This window comes from Biomphalaria glabrata, chromosome 3 (assembly GCF_947242115.1).
Source record: "Biomphalaria glabrata chromosome 3, xgBioGlab47.1, whole genome shotgun sequence".
NCBI lineage: Eukaryota > Metazoa > Mollusca > Gastropoda > Planorbidae > Biomphalaria > Biomphalaria glabrata.
In genome coordinates this window covers 29,311,796-29,335,438 of record NC_074713.1, presented here as the reverse complement: position 1 = coordinate 29,335,438, position 23,643 = coordinate 29,311,796, and the positions used below count along the sequence as shown (strand labels likewise).

General features: G+C 39.1%; 1 protein-coding gene across 1 annotated transcript; it reads left to right on the top strand.

Annotated features, from left to right (window-relative positions):
• Positions 1 to 2,782: 2,782 nt before the first annotated feature.
• LOC129925063 (uncharacterized) lies at positions 2,783 to 23,156 on the top strand. Its single transcript, XM_056023402.1, has 4 exons — positions 2,783 to 3,208; positions 8,991 to 12,396; positions 22,380 to 22,448; positions 23,074 to 23,156. Exons 1-4 carry the CDS (start codon positions 2,783 to 2,785, stop codon positions 23,154 to 23,156), a joined length of 3,984 nt encoding a protein of 1,327 aa, XP_055879377.1.
• Positions 23,157 to 23,643: the final 487 nt, after the last annotated feature.

Here is a 23,643-nt window from a genome sequence, read left to right as displayed (position 1 = left end):
CTACTTAAGATGTGAGCAACTCTGTAGCTGGCCCTTATCGCCGACTCATTTTCTTGTCTCTTTTTGTTCAATATTCTCCGTCAATCTCCCATTCTCTAGTCGTAACTTGGCAATCTTGTCTTCACGCTCAAACCAAAAATGCTACCATATGTGTTTGGTTTCAAAATGCCTTTTAATGTTAAGTTCTTTAAAAACAGACACACTTTCTTTACAAATCAAACATGTTGGCTTACTTTAATATTCTACATTCAGAGTCCATTTTTCGTTTCTTAAGCTCTCCCATTTCATTAAATCACAAACGTTAAACACTATGGTACCAATCGCTTTGATATCAAAAGTACACAAACCAAAATAATGCATTAATGATGCTCTGTGTTGCACACACAAGGTGTCAAGGACACGGCTAGCTCAAGATAGAAGGGTGAATTTTCCAAAAATTAAAAATAAAAATTTTAAAGTATTATCGCCATTAAAGAAAAAAAAACAACATTTGTGTTCTTACAATAAACAAAAATATTGACTATGAATTTTAGAATACCAAATCTAAAGATGGAATTCATCAAAGAATGAGTGAGAGTCCTAACTTATGGAGAATATTTTTTCAACATTCTAATTTTTTACGTTTTTTTTTTTAAATTTTGTTTCAATGTTTTGGCGGGCGGATCTGGCCCGCGGCGTTCCAGTACCACCTCATCGTGGTCGCCGCGTGAACACTCCGCTCTCTTGGAGTGGCCAAGGGTACTGTTTGCTTGCCGCTGATGATTGAATGAGCAGCCGGCAAGTGTAAAAGGAACTCAAAGGGGTTATGTCCTGCCCCCCCCCCTGTGGGGCCCCGGGGCAACGGTTAGTAAGAGACTCACGGGTTCTCCGAAAAGCGGATAGCGCTGGACACCAACTCGAGGGTTGGTCGGGTTCCCCTGGGACTCGGCTGATTCGAGGGTCTCTTTTTGTGCAACGACCGGACTGACTGGCGCGGCCTTAGCGGGCTGTGTCGGGCGGACTGGTTGGCGTCCACGAGCTAGGCTCTAACTAGCCCGTTCCCTGGTGCGCTAGTGGGGGAATCCGCCGCGAACAATGGTGACTCTGACACTGGGAATATCGAGAAACGCGCGCCACCCCACTCCTGCCCTGCAGGAAACTTATATGCCAAACTGTGGTGGTGATTGCTTGGGCAGGTCTCTGCCTTGCCCTTAGTGGCGACACAAGTAAAGGCCATGCACGCTGCTGCATTAGAGCAGTAACTAAGGCCGCCAACGGCCTTAACCATACAACTATGATAGGCACAGACACAGGAAAAAGCGGGCACGAGCAGACCCGAACAGGCTCCGTGCGCCGGGTAGTGGGCGTCAGGCCTGGACACGAAAAGTCAGCTACTAGTCGCCCGTGACCTCGATGAGGGGGAATTTGTCAGGTCTTGAAAAGTTAGCTAAAATTCCTCCACCAAAGTCCTCTTCTCAACGAACACTGCATTCGTACCTCCTTCGGAGGTCCGATTCGAACAAGGTTGATGGAAGTCTACCACAACCTCCTGCCGACCTAGATACACGGCAGGCAAATATGACTGGAAGCGAAATAGTGACGGGAGCCTCCAGCCCTCAAACAACCCAAACTGACACTAGTGGGAACCTACCCACCTTAGGGACTAAGCCCATTAACACTAGGTCCCTCCTGATTTTACAAATAAACATAAACTCCTCCACGAGAGGGCAATTGACGTGGCTTTACTACAAGAGACATTAACTGGCAAACGTAACGCCAGTATTACCGGTTATACTGCATTTAAGTGTAAGTGCACAGACTGCCGGGGGCTCATTACTTATGTACGCAACAATCTGGTTGCTACACAAGTCCCCGGTCCACGAGTGCATGGGCGTACCGACGCCATCACCCTTGAAGTACATAAACTCGGGTGTAAACTCACGGTAACTAATCTGTACAACCCCCCCCCCCCCAGCAAGAAATTAGTCTCGAATATGACTGTACTAATATCAATACTCAAAACGTCATCGCAGGAGACTTTAACGCTAAGTCTCAACAGTGGGGCTATGATTCAACCGACTCGTCGGGACAAAAAATCCATGAACTTTTAAATAACTCTAATTTGTTCTGTCTGCAAAATAAACATACTCCCCCAACTCTATACCATACCGGAAATGGCAGCCAATCTAGACCAGACCTTACTCTAATTACAGCTAATTTAGAATCTCATACACAGTTCCAAGTCTTAGACGACATTGGGAGCGACCATAGACCCATACTAGTCACAATTGCCCTCTCAGAGGCCAGTGGTGTAACCCCAAAAGCCCCGCGCAGGTGGAGTTACACCAAGGCGAACTGGCCTGCGTACGAGGCAGCAGTCGACACTGCCCTTATGAATATAGCAGTGGAGGATAGGGACGTTGACATCATATACGGCGAAATAACAGCAGCTATGTTGGGTGCGGCCAAGAGGTTTGTCCCGCGGACTTATCCTGGCGTAAGGCAGAAACGCGTGTGGTCTCAGGAATTGAATAAGCTGGTCCTGAGACGTAAGCGAGCCCGGAGGCTTGCTGAACGAAAGGGTACCCCTGAAATCCGGCGGGAGTACAATCGGCTCTGTAGAGCCACGAGTGAACTGGCCCGACGCGTCCGGTCGGACCATTGGAAAGCTGCCTGCGCCGGGATGGATCTTCGAGACTCCTCAAAAGCCTAGCGTCTTCTGCGAAACCTAGAGGCCAAAGACACAGCGCGAACCGCTGTCCCTCTATTGTCACCCAGAGGGCCGGTCTCCACGGTAACCAAAATGGCCGGCTTGTTGAATCGACATTTTGCTAAAATCAGCAAGCCCGAAAAGAAGTCTGCCATGTCCAAAGCCCTCAACAAAGAGCGTAAAAGACTCGAGAGGGAGCCAGATGAGCCAGAAAGCCAAGCAACGTGCAACGCGCCCTTCTGTCGTGCTGAGCTGGACAGAGCGATAGCTAAGTGCAAAAACCGAAAAGCTCCGGGGCCAGACAAGGTTACCCCTGAGATGGTAATACACCTTGGGGGCATTGCAAGAGATAAACTCTTGGATTTTATGAATCGAACCTGGGCAGAGTCCAGACTGCCCAGGGCCTGGAAGAGTGCTGTCATTGTGCCAGTCCTTAAGAAGGGAAAAGACGTGACTAACGTGGAGTCCTACAGACCCATTTCACTGACCTCAACCCTCGGCAAAGTTGCTGAGCGTATGGTTAACGAGCGGCTAGTTTGGTGTATTGAGAGAGCCGGTATCCTGGCGCCAGAGCAGGCCGGCTTTAGGGCAGGCTTTAGCCCGATCGACCAGGTCACAACATTCGCACAGGAGGTGGCCGACGGGTTCCAGAGGTCCGAGATCACATATGCAGTGTTCATAGACCTAAAACAGGCATACGACCGTGTGTGGAAGCAAGGCCTCTATCTTAAGCTAAGATCCATGGGTGTGCGGGGCAAGATATACAATTGGATACAATCCTTTCTGTCTGGGAGGAGCACACGTACAAAATACCAGCACTCCCTTAGCAAGCCAAAACAACAACTCAATGGCCTGCCTCAGGGCTCCGCCTTGTCCTGTACACTTTTCATAGCCTTTCTTAATGATTTGCCCAGCTCACTACGGTCCGAAAAACTGCTATATGCTGATGATATTGTCCTCTGGTCAACCGGGAAGAAAGCCGACCAAATTCAGGCGGCACTTCAAGCAGACCTCCATACCATCTCCTCGTATTGCGACAAATGGCAGATTCAGATAAACGTTGCCAAAACGACCTGGTCCATGTTCAGCCTAGGGATCGACATTCTTAAGGCTCCATTCGAGCTTCAACTCGGTGGGCTGCGACTCCAGCGTGAAAATACGCCAAAATATCTAGGGGTGACCCTGGATAGAAAACTGTCAATGCTCCAGCACGTCCAGGATGTTGAACGAAAAGCCTCGGAGAAGTTAGCGTTATTAAGAAAGCTGGCCAGAACAAAGTGGTGTGCCAAAGCTGACATGCTACGCACATTGTACTTGGGGGCAGTAAGATCACAAATTGAGTACAGCTATACAGTTCAAGTATACGCTAGTAAAACTGCCCTAGAATCACTCGACCGAGTACAAGCACAGGCTCTACGGTTCATTTGTGGCACCTTTAGGACAAGCCCAACAAACGCTGCTGAAATCTTAACTAACGTGGCACCCTTACATCTTAGGAGGGAGAGGGCAGTACTAACGGTCTACGAGCGCAATAAAAGGAGCGACTCTAGGCTACCCAACTCAATCTTAGTGCGACAGTGGAGAGAGAGGAACCTCATCAAAATGCGATCGTTCCTACATATTGCGGTCAATTTGTCTAAATCAGCTGGGCTCTCCACTGACAGAATCCCCATTAGGAGAATAAGTACGTGCCCTCCGTGGAGGAGATAGCCGGCCCCACAAATAAACCTGTCCCTGATAGGGCAAGAGGGAGCCACCAAGAGGCGACTAACACCTGCCATTCTTCAAAACTTGGCATCCATAACCATAAAATCCTACCCATCAGATGCCATTTTCTGCTATACCGATGGGTCGGTAATGAGGGACCCCGATAGATCGGAGTATGGGGCCCTTATCGTCTATCCCGACCGGACTGAACCAGATAGGCTCTCTGGTCCATGCGGCTACGCCGCATGTTCCATGGATGCCGAACTCACAGGGATAACTAGGGCGTTCGAGGCCATTAGGGCCCGAATGCTCCAACGCGAGACTAGCGCCACCACGGTGGTGTTGGTCACCGACTCTCGCTCCAGTCTCCAAGTTATGGGTGGCGGCGGGGGAGGATCGCCCGTAATAGAAGAGGCAATCGGCGCCGCAGATAACATCCGCCGAGCTATTGGAGCTGTCGTTTTTATGCAGTGGGCGCCTTCACATTGCGGCGTGAGGGGCAATGAAACGGCAGACGCCCTCGCAAGAGAGGGTGCTATGTCAGCCACACACCTCGAAGCACCAAGCACGTACTTACAAGCAACGGCACAAATCCGAGCACTCATTCATGAGAAGTGGTTAAAGTCCTGGGAGGAATCCGACAGAGCACGTGGTGTCTGGCAGCGCATGCGTCACCCAGATCGCGACGATCTATGGTGGCGACTGAGGAGGTCAGAGCAGTCTATAGTTGCGCAGTGCAGGACGGAACACTGTCCTATTGGGACATACTTTGCCCGGTTCCGCACTAGCTTTGACTCCCGATGCCGTCACTGTGGAGAGAGCGTCGAAACAGTGTCGCCTGCCTTGTACGAGTGTCCCCAGCTCCGCGAGCTAAGGGGGGACTTGCCTGTGCAGTCACTCGACTTGTATGATAGCTATGAGGCACTACGCCGGACGGCTAAGTTTCTTGCCAGAGCACTACGGGAGGACTAGTCCTTCCTGCTCTGTTTTTTTTCAATAGGAGTTCATCTCAGGCCCGCGGGCTGTAGTTTAGACAAACTCGACCGGAAACCATTAAATCTTTGTTTCAAATTAAAGTCAAATCTAGAGCAGTTCAAACTCTTCGCAATTCTAAATGTCTTCCGTTGTCGAGAAGAGCTAATAGGAGCTTTTTTAGCGGTCCCCGTAAGGGGAAAAAGCCGCTATTAGGTTTGTGCAAAATGTCCGTCTGTCCGTCTGTCACACTCAGATCTCGAAAACTAAAAGAGATCAAAATATTATTTCATCATTAAATGCGGCTTGAAAAGTTTAGGTGCAACGGCTACTTTTGGTTTTCTAAAAGCAAACCGTTTAATTTATAAAATTAATTATGCACGCGATTTTTTCATAAAAATACACCAATTCTAAAACAATTACGTAAATGTAAGGGAGGCGATGTTACAATATGCTAACAAAGATGAATAGCATTTTGTGTATTTTCAGTATCACCAAGTCAAATATATTTATAAAATGTACAGAAAATGTTTACAACAAATATAAATAATACTTAAAGATGTTTTTTTCTGGTCAACTAGCTGCTAAAATTAAAAGAAAACATTTCTGTTTGTTTTTAAAGGCTAATAATGCACTTTGTATGTAAATATCATGCACATTTTTTTAAAATGGACTTTCTATGCAGCGACTTTCGTGAAGTAGCGTAACGTCACAACATGCTATGATGCTACACCAATTCCTTAAACTTTTTAAAAAAATCAGATTTTATGTATTTTTTGTTTAGTGCCCCTCATCCAAATAAAAGAAGCTTATTTTTGTGCGTTTTGTCTGTTGGTCGGTCTGTCCGTCACGATTAGATAAGCAAATAACACTAGAGGCTATTGTAAATCTGATTTAACCTTTAATTTTTTCATTCAGGAATATTGCAATAGTTTTAAGTATCTTTAATAGATTATTCTGGATGTTTTGTGAAAAACAAATCAATGCCAGCGAATAATTTTTTGCTCTTCTAACTTATATCAGATTTTATTTCCATGCTTAAACGTTGCAATAAACACATGATCTTTAATACATTGTTCCGGTTTTTTAATATAAATAGCATATAAATGCTAAATAAAAATATCTATACTGATTTATATTTCATTAACTATAAAGTTGTTCCGGATATGTTTTATAAAAAATAAATTATCTCAAATGATTGTTTGAAATCGCATAATTGACTAATACTACACTATAGTTTATTTATCAATATCAATTGTTCCGAATTTTTCATTTAAAACAAATTTATGTCAAATAATTTATTTATTTTTTCAAAAATATCGACAATAGGTTATTCAGGATTTTAAAATAAGAAAGTAATTTACTAGAAACCATTATTGAAAATCAATTTTTAGACTTATTTTACAGTTAATTTTCTTGCCGAAACATAATAAAAGTTGTTTAATCGATAAATAATGTTCCGGATTTTGTTTCGAAAAAGAAATCGACCTCAGTACCTTAATTTTCATACAAATCGTCGTCAAAAATGATCCGAATTTTATATAAAAAATCTAATAGCGCTAATAAATGTTTGAAATCCTTCTTCTAATAAATAAAACAAATAATTTTCTCATTCGCGAAAATTGGTTGTTCCGGATTTTTTATGAAAAAAAGTTTAACTCTATTTATGTAAAATCGCAATTCTCTCTTACACTACATTTAACTTTCTATCTAAAACGTCAGAAAATCTAATTATCGTTAATATTATGCTCCGATTTTTAAGGAAAACCACTTCCTAACACCAAAGTATGGTTTTAAAAAATCTCCATAAGGCTATGGTACATCTAATTTTCATAACAGACCATCCCAGAAATTTAATTAACGGCATTTGATTAATCTGGAATTCTTATTTTCTCTCACTATAAATATATAAACATCCGGAATAATCTATAATAGAAACTTAAAACTAATGCGATGTTTCGGAAGGGAAATTAAATTTTAATCAGATTTTCAATAGCTTTTAGACTTTTTTTTTCTTGCTATTAACATAACGGACAGACAAACTGACAGACAAAACAACAAAAAAAAAAAAACGCCTTTATCCTTTTATGTATATACATATTTTAAGTCTAACTAGCCCATCAAATGAAATGCTAAAAGAACAAACTCGGTGCAACAATGCCTATGATCTCTCGACAAGCTGCTCGTATAGATGACATTTTTTAGTCTAACTAGGACCCGTGACGTAAAGGATTTTTTTCCTTTCACGTCATATGGAGTTATTATTTAAATGCAATGCTAAAAGAAATCACTCGGTGCACCAATGTTTATGAACCCTCAACAAGCTGCTCGTATAGATGACATTTTTTAGTCTAACTAGGCCGGATTTTTTTTCCTTTGACGTCATATGGAATACATTCTTTAAATGCTAAAACAACTCGGTATAGTAATGTTTATTAAACCTCGTAATGTGACTCGCATTTTAAAAAGACGTAATAGTTAGATTTAGATCTAATCTACATTTTGTACACTAGATCTAGATTTTTTTTTACACTAGATCTACATTTTGTTTCTTACACTAGAGCTAGATTTTTAAAACTAGATTTAGATTTAAGTTCTAATTAAAATCATTATAGAATCTAGATCTAGAATTTCTTGGTCTAGTTTAGAATGTTTGTTGTTTTACATGTCTCGGATGTTCCTTCGGAGTTGTAGTCCAAACCTCCCGTAGGACGACGGGGGATGTGAACGGGCAGGGTTTGAACCTGGGACCATCGATGAATCCAAACGACAGTTCAACGCGCAAACCGCACTACCAGATTGCCATGATTTAGACTACATCAAGATCTATTTAATTTCTAGGCTTAAAGTGTAGATTTTTTTCTAATGTCTAGATTGTCAATATGTCAATATTGCAATGTTATAATATACTAAAACTAATCTACTATTTAAATATTTCATTTTGCAATTAGTCTATTAATTGATTATGTAGTGTTTTTTTTTTATATAAATCTTATCTAAATTACATCTACATTATCCCAAATATATATTTTAGATCTAGATCTAGTAGATATAGATATTGAGAGTGCTAAATTAGTAGTTTAAATTAGGTAGATCTATCCTCATTCTAGTTCCATTTAAATGAAAATGCTCAATACCAAAAGATTATCTAAAATCGGTGTAGTGTAACTGAGTTGATTTTCTGCGTGCGTCCAGCGTGTCTGAAGGTCATGGCCATTGTGTGTGTTTCATGTCCAGTGTGTGTGTGTGTATAGACTGCATCAGTGGTATGCTAGACGTGCTGGTTTCATTCACTGTTTACTGTAGTCTAATTTTGTCGAATAAAGCCATGTTATTGGTATTCTAGTCGTTATCATTTCATTACAATTTATTCGACAAAATTATGTATCTGGATTAGTGTTGGATTCCTTAATCTACAATGGATAAATTACTCAGACCGAAAGAGTTGGACATTGATCCTAATGCTCCTCTGGCCTCAGAAAAATGGACTCACTGGTATGACACATTTCAAAATTTTCTTTCGTCCATCAAGGATATAAACGAAGACTTTAAACTAAAGTTGTTGAAGAATCACGTATCTGCTACGGTTTATATGCTCATCAGTGATGTATCGTCCTATTAGATGGCCATAGACACACTCAAGACTACTTATATTAAGGTAAAGAATGACATTTTTGCTAGACATTTGGTTGCTACATGTAAACAGCAGCCGGGCCAAACGGTAGAGTCCTTTATGCTAAAGTTGCGAAGCCTGGCCCGGGACTGTGACTTTAAAGAAGTAACTGCTGAACAGCACAGAGACATTTGCATTAGAGACGCATTCATAACTGGTCTGGCATCCAACACTATTAGACAGCGGTTACTGGAAAAGACATCTCTTACTCTACAAAGCGCTTTTGACGAAGCTAGAGTGTTAGAAACAGCCACAACGCATGCTCAGGCTTACAATTCAACGAACGAAATCTCCTGTGGGGCAATGAAAACACCAACTAGCTCCCATCTAGAAACATACATTTCTAACGAAGACCAGGAATTAAATGCCATTAAGTCGCTATGCTACTTTTGTGGTAGGAGGAGACACTCTAGGACTGAATGCCCTGCTCGAAATGCATTATGTCATCAGTGCGGTAAAAAGGGACACTTCCAAACTGTTTGTAAATCAAGTAAAACAACAGCCAACAAAGCTGACAGCAAAATATCACTGACCAGTGTGATAACTCCATGTACCTTGTCATCAACGCATTTCTCTGGGCTTTCACAGTCTACGGCCCAAGTGAACGTCAACGGGTTGCTGTTGCAAGCTCTCATAGACACTGGCAGCTGTGAAAGTTACATATCAGAAGCCATCGTCAAGAGAAATAAATGGCCAGTACGTCCGTCTACAAACAGAATATTCATGGCCACTACACATCTTTCTGAAAAGACATTGGGACATACATTAGCCGATGTCCAGTACAAGGGAGAACACTACAAAAAGGTCAAACTTTCTCTACTTGCTGGATTGTGCTCGGATGTAATCCTTGGTGTAGACTTTATAAGTCTTCATAAGAAATTGACCATACCGTACGGAGGAAAACGCAATCCTCTACACATCTGTGGTCTTAAAGCAGCACGAGTCGAAACACCGAGCCTATTCAGTAATCTAACTTCTGACTGCAGACCGGTGGCTACTAAGTCCCGAAAGCACTCAATAGGTGATAACAAATTTATTGAGTCCGAAGTTAGAAAACTCCTCTCGGACAAAATCATTGAACCTTCAAAGTCTCCCTGGAGAGCACAGGTGCTTGTGACAACAAACGAGAGACATAAAAGAAGGATGGTCATTGATTACAGTCAAACAATAAATCGCTTCACCTTACTGGATGCATACCCAATGCCTCGAGTCGATGAACTGGTAGAACGGATATCCAACTATTCCGTTTTTAGTACTCTAGACCTCAAAAGTGCCTACCATCAAATACCAATCAAGACCGAGGAAAGGCCGTTTACTGCATTTGAGGCATGTGGCAAACTCTACCAGTTCTGTCGCATCCCTTTCGGTGTTACCAACGGAGTTGCATGCTTTCAGAGAACAATAAATCAAATTATTGAGAATGAAAAGTTGCAGGACACCTTTGCATACGTGGACAATGTAACGGTATGTGGTCATGATCAAGAGTCGCACGATGAGAATATGCAAAGATTTCTAGATGCTTCTAGAAAGTATGGGATCACATTTAATGAAGACAAAAGTACGATAGCCACTGACAAAGTTTGCCTATTGGGATACGAAATTTCTAAAGGCCTTCTCAAGCCAGACCCTGAAAGATTCCAGGCTTTAAGAAACCTTTCTCCCCCTCATGATATGCGCTCACAAAAACGGATCGTGGGCATGTTGGCGTACTACTCACAGTGGATCCCAAATTTTTCTAACAAAATAAATGTTTTGGCAAATAACACGTCGTTCCCTCTTTCAGAAACAGTAAAGACAGCCCTTAACGAATTAAAACAGGAGCTGGAGAAAGCTGCCATCTTCACCATCGACTATACTCGACCTCTGACGGTTGAAACAGACGCTTCGGATGTTGCAATAGCTGCCACCCCCAACCAGGATGGCCGCCCCGTGGCGTTCTTTTCAAGAACACTCTCTAAAAGTGAAAGGCGGCACTCAGCTATAGAAAAAGAAGCTTATGCCATTGTAGAATCTTTAAGGAAATGGCACCACTACTTAGTAGGAAATCGCTTTACCCTTGTCACGGATCAACGCTCTGTGGCCTTCATGTATGACAAACAGAGCAAAGGGAAAATAAAGAATGAGAAAATTCAAAGGTGGAGACTGGAACTGAGCTGTTTCCACTACGATGTCTTGTATAGACCAGGCAAACACAATGTAGCGGCTGATACGTTTTCTAGAAACGGGTGTGTGTCAGCTATGAGTCGAAATGAATTGAAACTGCTCCATGACTCTCTGTGTCATCCGGGAGTAACAAGACTATGGCATTTAGTGCGAGCGAAAAACTTACCTTTCTCTTGTGAAGATGTTAGGCTGGTTGTCAACCAGTGCAGAATCTGTGCCGAAGTGAAACCAAGATATTTCAGTAATTCTAATGGAACTTTAATTAAGGCGATGCAGCCTTTCCAGAGACTAAGTATGGACTTCAAAGGACCGCTCCCTTCTACATCTCGGAACACATACCTTCTAACCATAGTTGACGAATTTTCAAGATTCCCGTTTGCCTACGCCTGTTCTGATATGTCAGCTTCAACAGTAATCAGATGTCTAGAGAATTTATTTGGACTATTCGGAATGCCTGACTATGTACACTCTGATAGAGGTATCTCATTCATGTCAAGAGAGATGCAGGAATTTTTACACGAGAGAGGGGTGGCCACAAGCAGGACGACCCCTTATAATCCCAGAGTGAACTCTCAAGTAGAAAGGCTAAACGGGTCATTATGGAAAGCTATAACTCTGGCCTTAAAAACTCAAGGACTCCCGGTTTCCAAATGGGAGCAGGCGTTAAACCAAGCCCTGCACTCTCTTCGTTCTCTGCTGTGTACCGCTACAAACGAGACATCTCACGAGAGAATATTCAAGTTCTATCGCAGGTCCACCTTCGGCAAATCACTCCCGACATGGTTAGCTCAACCAGGAAAAGTGTTGTTAAAAAAGGGAGTCCGTGCATCAAAATATGACGATGGTACAATAGCTGTGGACTTAATTACATGCAACCCACAGTATGCCATTGTAAGACTTCCTGATGGAAGAGAAGAAACAGTGTCATTGCGACATTTGGCCCCAGCTCCAAGAGAGGGACAATCAGTGGTGTATCAAAATATGGAAAATGAAGACTTTGAGCAGGAGACAAACCCTATAACACAGATGCAGGTGCCTACTGACCATGTGACTATAGAACCAATGGCTGCTCCTAACACACATGTACAACAAGGGGAAAATGGACATCAAGAAGAAGTAAATACAGGGACTGAGTCTTCAGTTAGAGAGCCGCCGATGTCACCAACTCCAAGCGACGGTAGTATTGGTCCTGGTAGATATAACCTAAGACCAAGAACAAGCAGACCTAATTATAAGGTCTAACATTTATTTAATTATTTTTCCATATCACAAGTTCTAACTCAGTATCTGTAGGTTTAATATGACACACTTTGAACTGATCATTTTATAGTGTATAGCTTTTCTAGTTAGACTTTTGTATTGTATTACTTATTACATTATTATTCAAGACAACTGGTCTTAATATTTGTATGCATAATATGACACTTAGGGACTGATAATTTATAGTGTATAACGTGTTTGTTTATAGTTATACAATGCTTTTCAATAGAGTAACTCTGTAAGTATTCTGTAGGGATACTAAGGCCTCTTATATCGCTGTCCTTCACTATTATTTACATGTTTATGTTCTCATGGGCGTAGCCAGGGGGGGGTTCTTGGGGTTCAAACCCCCCCCCCCGAAATGAAATCCCCCCCCCCCGCAGGGGGGGGGCGGAATTAAGTGACTGATTTTTGCTTTCATTTTGTTTATTTTAGGTGAGATTTTAATACTAAATCATCACTTACCACAGCACAGCCGAGGCAGTTTTGAGTTAAAAACCCTCTACCAGGGGGTTTTGAGATTTTAAAAACCCCTATCAGGGGGTTTTGAGATTTTAAAAACCCCTATCAGGGGGTTTTGAGATACAAATCCCTCTACCAGGGGACTTTGAGTTTAAAACCCCCTACAGGGGGTTTTGAATTTTAAACCCCCTACCAGAGGTTTTTGCAGTTTAATCCCCTTCTTCTATAAAACAAAACAAAAAAAAAATGCAAACAACAATCCCAAATTCCAACAGCACAGTTGAGGAAGATTTTGATTTTAAAACCCCATCCAAAATTTACGATAACCCCATCTTCAATATCAAAAAAGCAAATTACACACTCAAAATTCTATGAGCGTAGCCAAAGGGGTTTTGAGTTTAACCCCCCCTCCCCCTTCCAGTTGGGGTTTGAAGCTAAAAAGTACCTCTTCAATAGAAAAAAAAAAGCAAATTACACACTATAAAATCTATGAGCGTAGCCAAAGGGGTTTTGAGTTTAAATCCCCCTCCTCCAGATGGCTTTTTCTTTAAAGTTTAAAACTCCTCCAGATGGTTTTGAGTTTAAAATTCCCCTACAGAGCGTTTAGAGTTGAAAACCTCTCTCTTCAATATTATTTTAAAGCAAACTACAGTCACCAAATTCTATGATCGTAGCTAAATGGGGTTTTGAATTAAAAACAAAACAAAAAAAAAAAAAACAGAGATTTTTTAGTTTAAAACCCCTCAACAGATGATTTGACGAAAAAACTTTCCTTTTCGAAATAAAATCTAAAGCGAAATACAGGCATGTAATTCCAAGAGCGTAGTCAAGAAAGGTTACAAATTTCTACCAGTGGCTTGGGCTCCATTAATTATGTGTGAATAGTCTTCTGCCGAAATTGAAAAACACTAAATGTGGCTCAACAAAGATGGCAAAGACAGATTTTAGGAGTCAGTCATAGAGATCGGGTCTTAATCAAAGAAAAATTATGCCGAACTGGGAGTGGAATCCTTAGTAAGGTTGTGACAGAGCGTCGCATGAGGTTTTGCGGGACATGTTTTCCGACAATATGAATTACGCAAAATAAGAGTTGCGGAAACAGCTTGCCGGAAAATGCGCCGAACGGCGCGAGAGGGTCAAAGTCAGTAAGAATAGCACATTAGGTTTTTGAAATAAAACTTTTTAATAGCAAGATAATGCACTGTAGATACCTCAGAATATGCATTTTGTTGGCTTTCAATACCAGAAATAGTGCTCGGCGGTGGGGCTTCGCCCCGCGCTGGGGGAGCGCAGCGAACTCCCCCAGACCCCCTTGCTAGCAAGGGCGGGGAGTCTACAATAAACAATAAACGTCTTCCGAAAGGGTCAGAATGTAATAAAGATTAATTATGTACACACACACACACACATATATGTATATATATATATAACATTTTTTTTCGCGGGGGGGGGGGGGGGGTCGGGGGGGGGGGGAATCCCCCCCCCAAAACCCTCCCCGAAAAAAAATCCTGGCTACGCCCATGTATGTTCTTATAACTTTTAGGCGGGGTGATTGTAGTGTAACTGAGTTGATTTTCTGCGTGCGTCCAGCGTGTCTGAAGGTCATGGCCATTGTGTGTGTTTCATGTCCAGTGTGTGTGTGTGTATAGACTGCATCAGTGGTATGCTAGACGTGCTGGTTTCATTCACTGTTTACTGTAGTCTAATTTTGTCGAATAAAGCCATGTTATTGGTATTCTAGTCGTTATCATTTCATTACAATCGCTCTGTGACATATTGTACATATCCGGTAGTTGTCATTCCGTAATGTGTAGGTATATTATCAATAGTAAGCTATTAGTTTGTAACCAGTTTGTCATTAGATTAAGAGCAATGCCTGGTCGTGCGATTAGCGCGCAGGACTGATTATCTCTACGTTCTCGGTTTCATACCCTGCTCGATGCCATCCTCAGTCGACCAGCGAATATGCGGATCCGACAAGGATCCGCCTACCACGGGGGCCACCTCTCTTTGTAATCTTGTTTTGAATTGTTTTGCTACGTTACAAAGTCCGGTGACATCTATTGGTCATTCTTTGTCATGAGGCCTCTTTGGTTGAAACGGACGGTGTGTTGGCCCGTAAAACGTTCTTTGTCTGTATAGTTTCTCGTATTCAGTAGGATTTTTGGGACCCCTGTTTAGGATGAGTTATTGGTTTGTGATATCTATTATTGTATGTTGTATGAGGTTGTCATTATTTCTATTTTTAGTGTAGAAGTTGAGAGTATTGTGTTTATTTCGTTTATATGGTGCCAGTACCGTGCCAGTGTTGGAGTTGTGGGCGTCGCTTAATGCCGTCTCAATATATTACAGTTTTTCAGTGTCATTGTCGAATTGGCGATCATCTGTTGTCTAACTTTACTATTACCGAGGTTGGAAGTTTTGTGACGCCAGTCGGACAGAGTCTGGTGGACTATGAGACCAGGGTGACAAGTTGATAGCTGTAGCAAAGGTGCTTCAATTAATTATTGAATAATATCTTTATATATACCTATAATATATATATTTTTACATATCTAATATATAGGCCTATATATTGTCTATTTATCATCCTCATTGTACATACACATATATCAGTTTCATACAATTAAATTCATTTATTCTTGTTGTTATTTAAACTATTCACCTAGTTGGTTATTGTATGTACGGCTGTGTGTGAGTGATGTTCTTCTTGGGTTAAAGCCCGGGACCTTAATAGTATACGGATATAGTTAACAACCCAAATAAATCCTAAACCTGGCAGTTTAGGCTCAGTTTTAAGTTTAAGCCCCCCTTCAGCGGGATTTGAAGGTAAAAAAATACCTCTTTAAAAATAAAACAAATTATTGAGTATTGAGTTCAATTCCCCCCCCCCCCCCCGTAAAAAATCTTGGCTACGCCCATGCCAGATGTCATTGATAATAATAAACGAATCTTCTTCTTATATAATACAGACGTTACTTCAAAAAAGTAGATGATTACGTCCTACGCGTCATGCATTTAGTCATGCATATTAACCAATGACTTAAATTCTGCCAAGTCACTGGTTTTCCTGGCTAGCTCAGGCAACCCATTCCATGCTCTAATAGCACTAGGGAAGAAGGAGTATTTGTACAAATTTGTCCTAGCATATGGGACGAGGAATGTGCCTTTATCTTTGTGTCTTTCAGAGTATTTTATTAAATTTTGTTTTTGTATTTGAAGATTATGGTTCAGTGTTTTATGTATGATTGCTACTTTACTTTTGAGCCTTCTGTCCTGAAGGCTTTCTAAATTTAGTGATTTTACTAAAGGTGTTACTCTAGTCAAATGTGAATATTCGTTTGTTATGAATCGCACTGCTCTATTTTGTGTCTGTTCTAGTTCCTTAATGTTTTCTGATGTTGAGGGGTCCCAAACAGAGGATGAATATTCTATTATTGGCCTAACCAAGGTTAAATAACATTTTAGTTTTATGTTCTTATTTGATTTATTGAAATTTCTTTTAATAAATCCTAATGCTTTGTTTGATTTTTTTTGTAGTTTCATCAATATGTGGATTCCATGACAGTTTTTCATTTATTATAACACCTAGGTATTTTGCGTTTTTTGTCTGTGTTACTGGTTTGCCACGAATAAGATAAGTGGAATTAATTTGTTTTAGTTTTTTTGTTACTCTTAACAACTGACATTTTTCTGGATGGAAAGACATGCTCCAATTTGATTCCCATTTCTGTAATTCATCTAATTCTCTTTGTAAAATATCTGTGTCTTGTGTTGTTTTTATTGTTCTATATATTATGCAATCGTCTGCAAATAATCTGACTTTTGTTCCTGAATTAATGCAATTTGGTAAATCATTTATGTAAATTAAAAATGGTAGTGGACCCAAGACTGTTCCTTGAGGTACACCTGAGTTTACTGTTATCGGTGTTGATTTAGAGCCATTTATTATTACAGTTTGTTCTCTCCCTATCAGAAAGTCTTTAGTCCACTGATGCAGTGGACCATTAATGCCGAAATATTTTAATTTTTTAAGCAAACTATGGTGGTGAACTTTGTCAAAAGCCTTAGAAAAATCTAGTAAGATAGCATCTATTTGTTCACTATTATCTAAACCTTTTGAAAAATCATCAATTAGTCCTATTAGTTGTGTTTCACATGATCTATATTTCCTAAAGCCATGTTGGTATGGTGTGAGGACATTATGTTTGTCTAAGTGGTTTATGATGTTGCTACATATTATGTGTTCTAGGATTTTACATGTAATGCTGGTAAGTGATACTGGTCTGTAGTTTCCTGGGTCAGATTTTTCTCCTTTTTTAAATAGGGGGGTGACATTAGCTTCTTTCCAGTCCTTTGGTACTCTGCCCTGGTTAAGTGAAGCCTGAAAGAGTATTTTGAACACTGGGGCTAGCTCATTACTTAGTTCTTTGAGTAATCTAGCTGGAATACCATCAGGTCCAGAAGCTTTATTTGGTTTGGTGTTGGCTAATAGTTTTTGAATTCCATTTTCTTGTACTACTATATCTTCTATGTTGTCTACTTGGTTCAAATTCAGTAATATGTCTTTGTCTCCTGGGGCTGAGAATGCTGATGCAAAGTATTTGTTTAGAATGTTTGCTTTAGTTTCATTATCATTATGTATTATGTTATGTTCATCTTTTAATGGCGCTACGCCTGTTGTTTCCATTTTCTTAGACTTAATGTATGACCATAGGTTTTTGTTGTTGTCTTTAGATATTACATTGTTTATGTATTCACTCTGCAGCTGTCTGCTTACTTTTTGGGTTAAGTGTTTAATTTTTATATACTTTTTGTAAACTCTTTCTGCATTAGTTTCTTTAAATTTTCTATATAGGTTTTCCTTCTGTTTACAAAGCTTCTTTAGTCTATTATTAAACCAGCATTTATTTATTTTGTAACACGGGTAAATCTCGCGCGTTCGAGGCGTAAAATTCTTTTTTGTTTCTGCAAGGATGCGCAGACAGGATGCGCAATGGCCTGAGCGTAAACACCATGATGATGATGGATAGTAATCCTCCTTACGGTCACCGTGATGGTGAGCACGTTTGAAGTGCATGCAATGCATGACTTTTACTGTCTTTAGACTATCATCTACATTCTAAATATGTCATCTAGATCTAGATCCAAGGTCTAGATATCTAGAATTTCTATCTAGACTCTTGATAGATATCTAGTTCTTGATAGATAACTAGATCTAGTTCGATATCCGCGTATAAACACCGGAAGTAGTATTCCATTTTTTCTTTCAAAATCTGCATAGACTAGAGTAACTTACGTTTATCGTACAAATTAAGCTCATTCGCCGAAATTTTTTATGTTTGAATTTGTGTACCTCCGTAAAAATTAGACCTAGAAAAATAACTGATTGTATCTGTTAACTCCTCATCCATTTTTCTTAAAAAGTAGACATGTTTTATTCTATTACTAGTATTACTACTCATAGTTAACTCATTAGCTACTAAGACTAAGCCATTCCTAAGCAGCATCTCTCTAAATACTAAGCAAAGGGAGGTAACTCCCAAACATCAATAGACTGACTTTACAAAATATATTTAAAAAAACATAAAACAACATCTATTAATAACAAAAAATACTTCTAAAAAAAGAGAAATGGATGACCTTTAAAATGATGTATAACTTGAATAGGTTTTAACAGATTAAAACAATAAAAACAACAGGTAAAGACGAAAATTTGTTTGAGTGCCTGATTTTTTGAAGAATGGTGGACCCCCCCCCCCCCCCCCTCCAATCAGATGTGTAATTTTTGGTAATATTTAAATTTTACCCAAAGACCAGTAATGTTTTTAAGTAGGAATTTAGTAGGCCTATACAATAAACATTATACTTTTATATAAAATCTTTATATGTCTTGAGTATTTACTGACTTTCACTGGGTACGCGTGAGGCCCTTAGTTGCCTGAACATGGCATCATGCTGATGTGTGATGTGGTTCTGCATGTGTCTCAGATTTCATGATTTCTAGCATAACAAAGTAAAAGTAATCAAACCATTGTCCAAACCAACGTTGTGAACACCCCCAACTAGATTTTACTAGATCTATTTCATCTAAAGTTTTCATGTGGTAAATAAAAACTGTTCAAAATATCAGTCAAAGATGTTGAAGATTCATTGACGCTAGATCCAGAATAGTCTAGATCTAGGCTAGATGATCGATCTAATGTTTCCTTCACTCTATCTCTGAATCGGACTAGATCTAAGTCTAAATGTAGCGCTAAATTCTAATGATCAATGTCTTGATCAATATCAAGTTCATTATTAGCTGTATTTAGTGTATTATTTGCGATAACGGGTCTAAAAATTGAAAGGTCATTGAGAAAATGGCCTGTGCAGCTAAGAAAAATCGAAAAAAAAAATCAACAAACTTCGAAGGCCCATAGAAACTGAAGCGAAAGACGTAAAAACATCCTTTTTTTTTTAACGAAACGATCTATATTTATTTCTACTTTTTCAAAAACCCAGCCAGCTCAAAATAACATCACGCGTCGCGCAGGAAAATGAGAGCTACGCAAGTCACGCTGTATGTGTGCTGTGGCGGGCGCATTTGGCTTTTTTATCTTATCTTATCGAACGTATTAAGAACTTATCGAACACACGAAAAGTATGGTGTTTTAAAGGTGTTATAATCTTAAAATTTTGTGAAAAGTATGATGGTGTTTTAAAAGTGTTATAATCTATATTTTTTTTATTTATATCATTTTCTTTTTACGCCATGTCAAGACAGACAGATTTTAGTCATTTTCACATGGTCCACATCGAAGGAATCTTCTCTGCTTAGAAACTGACGGTGCTAAGCCCAGTAACGCATTACCGTAGTACTTATTTAGGTCTAAGCTATTTTGAGAGATAAGGCCATTAATAAATTAAATCCAGATATCATTTATTTGAGGGAGAGCCTAATAAGCTTTGGTAGCCAATAGATAATCCCGCCCTCCCCAAGTCATTGCAGGACACAACAGTTTACTTGGTTGACCTAAAAACAAAACATACGGTACGCGGCCCTACGTAACTAGCCATCGATCTAGCACACTCAGTGTATGTAACAGCCCAAAAGTCAGTTTGTCAGTGCTAGATATTTTTCGATCTGGGCGGGGAAGGGGGGGGGATGCTGAAAAGCTATGGTAGCTTGTGAGATGTGTTGCCTAGTATAGATGTAGATAGATCCGCCCTCCCTAAACCACCTGGTTGACCAAAAAAAAATGCAAACGTATTTTAGAGCAAGCTTAGTATTTGTCACACACACACACAAACAACATATCTACATATCTATCATGCCTAGTGTTTGTGACCTAATTAGCGGCTTGACCGTAGGTACTCAACTGATGGCTCCTCCCCCTTTCCCCTCAACATTGTTCTTACTACAACTTGAACAATGTTTTGGGGCTGTGTTGGTGGCCTGGTTTACACCTGTGTGTTGGGCTATCACTGACCATTTTTTTTTTTGTTGTGTGTTAGTCTGGTGGCTGCGTTTGGATTGAGTCTTGAAATTTACATTGTTACTTTGCACTGAAAAAGTGAATGTTGGAGAGTGGAATTGCGTAAGAAGAAAGTGCGGGTAATGGGGTGTAGGCAGAATAAGAGAGTGGTTAAATGTGTTATTGTTATTATTTTGAGTTTTTGTGATGTTTCAAAGGAGTGTCTTTGTAGCGCATTATGAGCTCTATCATACTTTATGGTAATATATATGTATATATATATATATGTATATATATATATGTGTATATATATAATTTTATAGACCCTGCGCCACAAGACACATCTAGATGAGAAGCACAACTGACTATGTATTTGAGGCTGACGTCACATTTTAATGGTCGATCAATTATTGATGATCTCTTGATACAGTGTCTTGACTGTTTCTCCCCCCCCCCCCCCTTTTTTTTTTTTACCTACTAAAGACATTTTTATTTCAAAATACCATATCTACATTCTATACCTCCCCCTTAGCCCTTTCATTTTATTAATAACACATAATTCAGAAGTTAATAGAATGGGGCATCTGAAAACAAAACAACACAACTGGATATATTCTAAATTCATTGTTCCTGTGTTATATTATTCTCTATTCATTGAACATGTGTTACCACATCAATGATAATAGCATCAAACTATATGTGTCATAAAATCAAGCTTTTAAAAAGGGTACAATTAGTGCATATCAATGTAAATCTATTTACTTAGAAAAATATAGTACATTTATGGTAAACCACAAAAAGCTGATACAAATTGTAACACATGGGTAATTTATATCTGTACTTTGCATTACATTATTTAAAAAAAACAATTAAAAAATATATAATTTAAATATTTTGTCTTCTTTGGGTTATATCCCTTTGATGTTTATTTTTAACATTAAAATGGTGTTCGATATCTTACGAAGCTGAGATTGCTTATATTAAAACAGCTATTATCGAACACCCCCTTTTTAAACCTCAATTTTCATGTTTAGGTAGCAAAGGATACTTTACAAAAAAATAGTTGCAAATATTTCTCAGCCTAATTAGAAGCGTATTATATAGGTTTTGTTGAGCTGAAGCGTCATTGGCATTAAAAAATACCCTTAACCCGAGACTCACTTCACTCTTCCTAAGAGGTCAAAAAAAGTTAAATTTTTATACCAATATTACCAATGCACTTTGAATATAAGTAAAAAAAATGATCCTTGGGTGAAAATGAAACTAAATATACCTTGACTATAAACAAATTGACGATGCACAATAGGAATGGACTAGTTTTGTCATAATCATCGAAATAAAGGAGAATTTTTAAAAATACAATGGGGTGTTCGATAAGTACCTTAAAACGAAGGTGTTCAATAGATGTAAGTTACTCTAGGTCCAAAACGTTGGTATTTTGAATAAAAACTGTACACATTTTAACATTTTAAAAGATTCTTATTAGTAGAAAATAAGAAGTCTTTATCTTACACTATTTTTACTTTTTAAACATTGATAATGACATTTCAATGAGTTAATATTCAAAATTTGATTGATATCTACGACAAAGAGACAACTTTTTTAATTATACTTACCTGTGTAAAATAATTCGAATTGCTTCACCCTATCCCCATCATCCAGGGCATCCCGTCCTCATGAGAGAATGTTGGCCCCCTTCTCAAGGGGTGCCCCCCCCCCCCCCCCACCACATCTTGATAAAAGCTGCAGTAGTTCATACGAGTTTGTAATGGGCTTGTCCTAAGATCATCCTCATCTTTAGAAAGGCATCTTGCAGCGGGCCTGCTCTCTAGAAGCTAAAAACATAAACCCTAACCTCACCCCCTAGTGACGCCACTGGTTTTATTATGTATTAGTAAAGAATTGCTACTCATTGTTAAAATCAGGCAGTGGCGTAGCTAGGGTATTTCTTCTTCATGCAGATTGTTCTCTAAATAAAATCCATGTGTAATTTCAGATAGTACAATACAAGATGATGAATTTAGGAAAATTGGTATCATGGCGTTGGAAATTCATCCTAAAGATGGTTTTTACTTTGTAAACAAAAGTTTGAACAATGAAGAAAAGATAATTAAATTAGTAATTGGAGTGTCTAAGCAAAAGAAAAAGGAATTACAGAATGTTAAGTTTTCTGTTTTTTTGGAAGAACTAGGGGAGGTAGGCCAATCATGTTGTTTGTTTGTTTTTCAACCTTTAACCTGTGTTTCCCAAACTGTGTTTAGTGGAACCCTTGTGTTCAGCAAGCTCCGTATAAGTGTTCCACAAACAACTGGAATACTTAACCAGAAGGCTACCAAATTTATCTCTCTAAGTAATGAAAAAAAGTATTCAGCTCAGAATTTGCAAAGTGCTCAGTTAAGGAAAAAGTTATGGAAACAACTGCTTTATACAATTAAGTATTGTATGGTACTATACCTAACAAAATATAATTAACCAATCAGTCTTTTAGATAATTGTACACTTTTTTTTCCACATCCATTCTCTGATCAAGTTAAATCTTGAGAGATAAATCAATAAAAAATAAACCCATTAGTTTATTAATGCTTGGAAACGAATAATTTTGGTTAATATAAAAACAAGGGAAATAAATTCTACATTATTTTTAAAAGGTTTTTCTAGTTTAGGCTTTTTTTTTATCTCTTCTATTTTAGAGTCATGGCAAAACTTCAGAAGTTATATTGACCCAAAGAAAACAGCTTCTGACAAAAAATGGTGTAACATCTCTCCAGTATGAAGCTAGTTACTTAATGAGGCCAATATCAAAACTTAAGTATAGTAACATTTTAACTTCCTTTAATTTTTAACATTTTTAAAACTGTTTCTCTGTAATTATTTTCATTGTTCTGACGTAATTATTCATTTTAGTCATTTATATTCCACTACCCTGTTTATTATCAGAAAGTGTTATATTTGGTATACAATTAAAGGAAAATGCACAGCCTTTATAGATAATTTAAATTGATATTTATAAAACGAAAATAAAAATTTATTTGGATAGTGAAACTTCGAAGTTAAATAATTGTCTTGGTCACTACCCGATGTCACACCCCCTATACATATTAACATAGAAAAAAAGAGCCTTTTTTAGCAGGGCCGGTCTTAAGCCACTGCAACCTATGCAGCCACAGTGGGCCCCGTGCTTTCATATGCCCCGCGCTAAGTATATCTCTAATTGCATAATGATGCAAAATATACAAAAAAGTCGTGGAAATTATTTTAAA

Excerpts from the sequence above, each read along its gene's own strand:
- LOC129925063 (XM_056023402.1), top strand. The coding sequence starts at position 2,783 with ATGGCCGGCTTGTTGAATCGACATTTTGCTAAAATCAGCAAGCCCGAA. Across the intron at positions 12,397-22,379 it reads CGACGGTAGTATTGGTCCTG|ATAGTACAATACAAGATGAT; the intron begins GTAGATATAACC and ends GTGTAATTTCAG. Across the intron at positions 22,449-23,073 it reads GGAAATTCATCCTAAAGATG|AGTCATGGCAAAACTTCAGA; the intron begins GTTTTTACTTTG and ends CTTCTATTTTAG.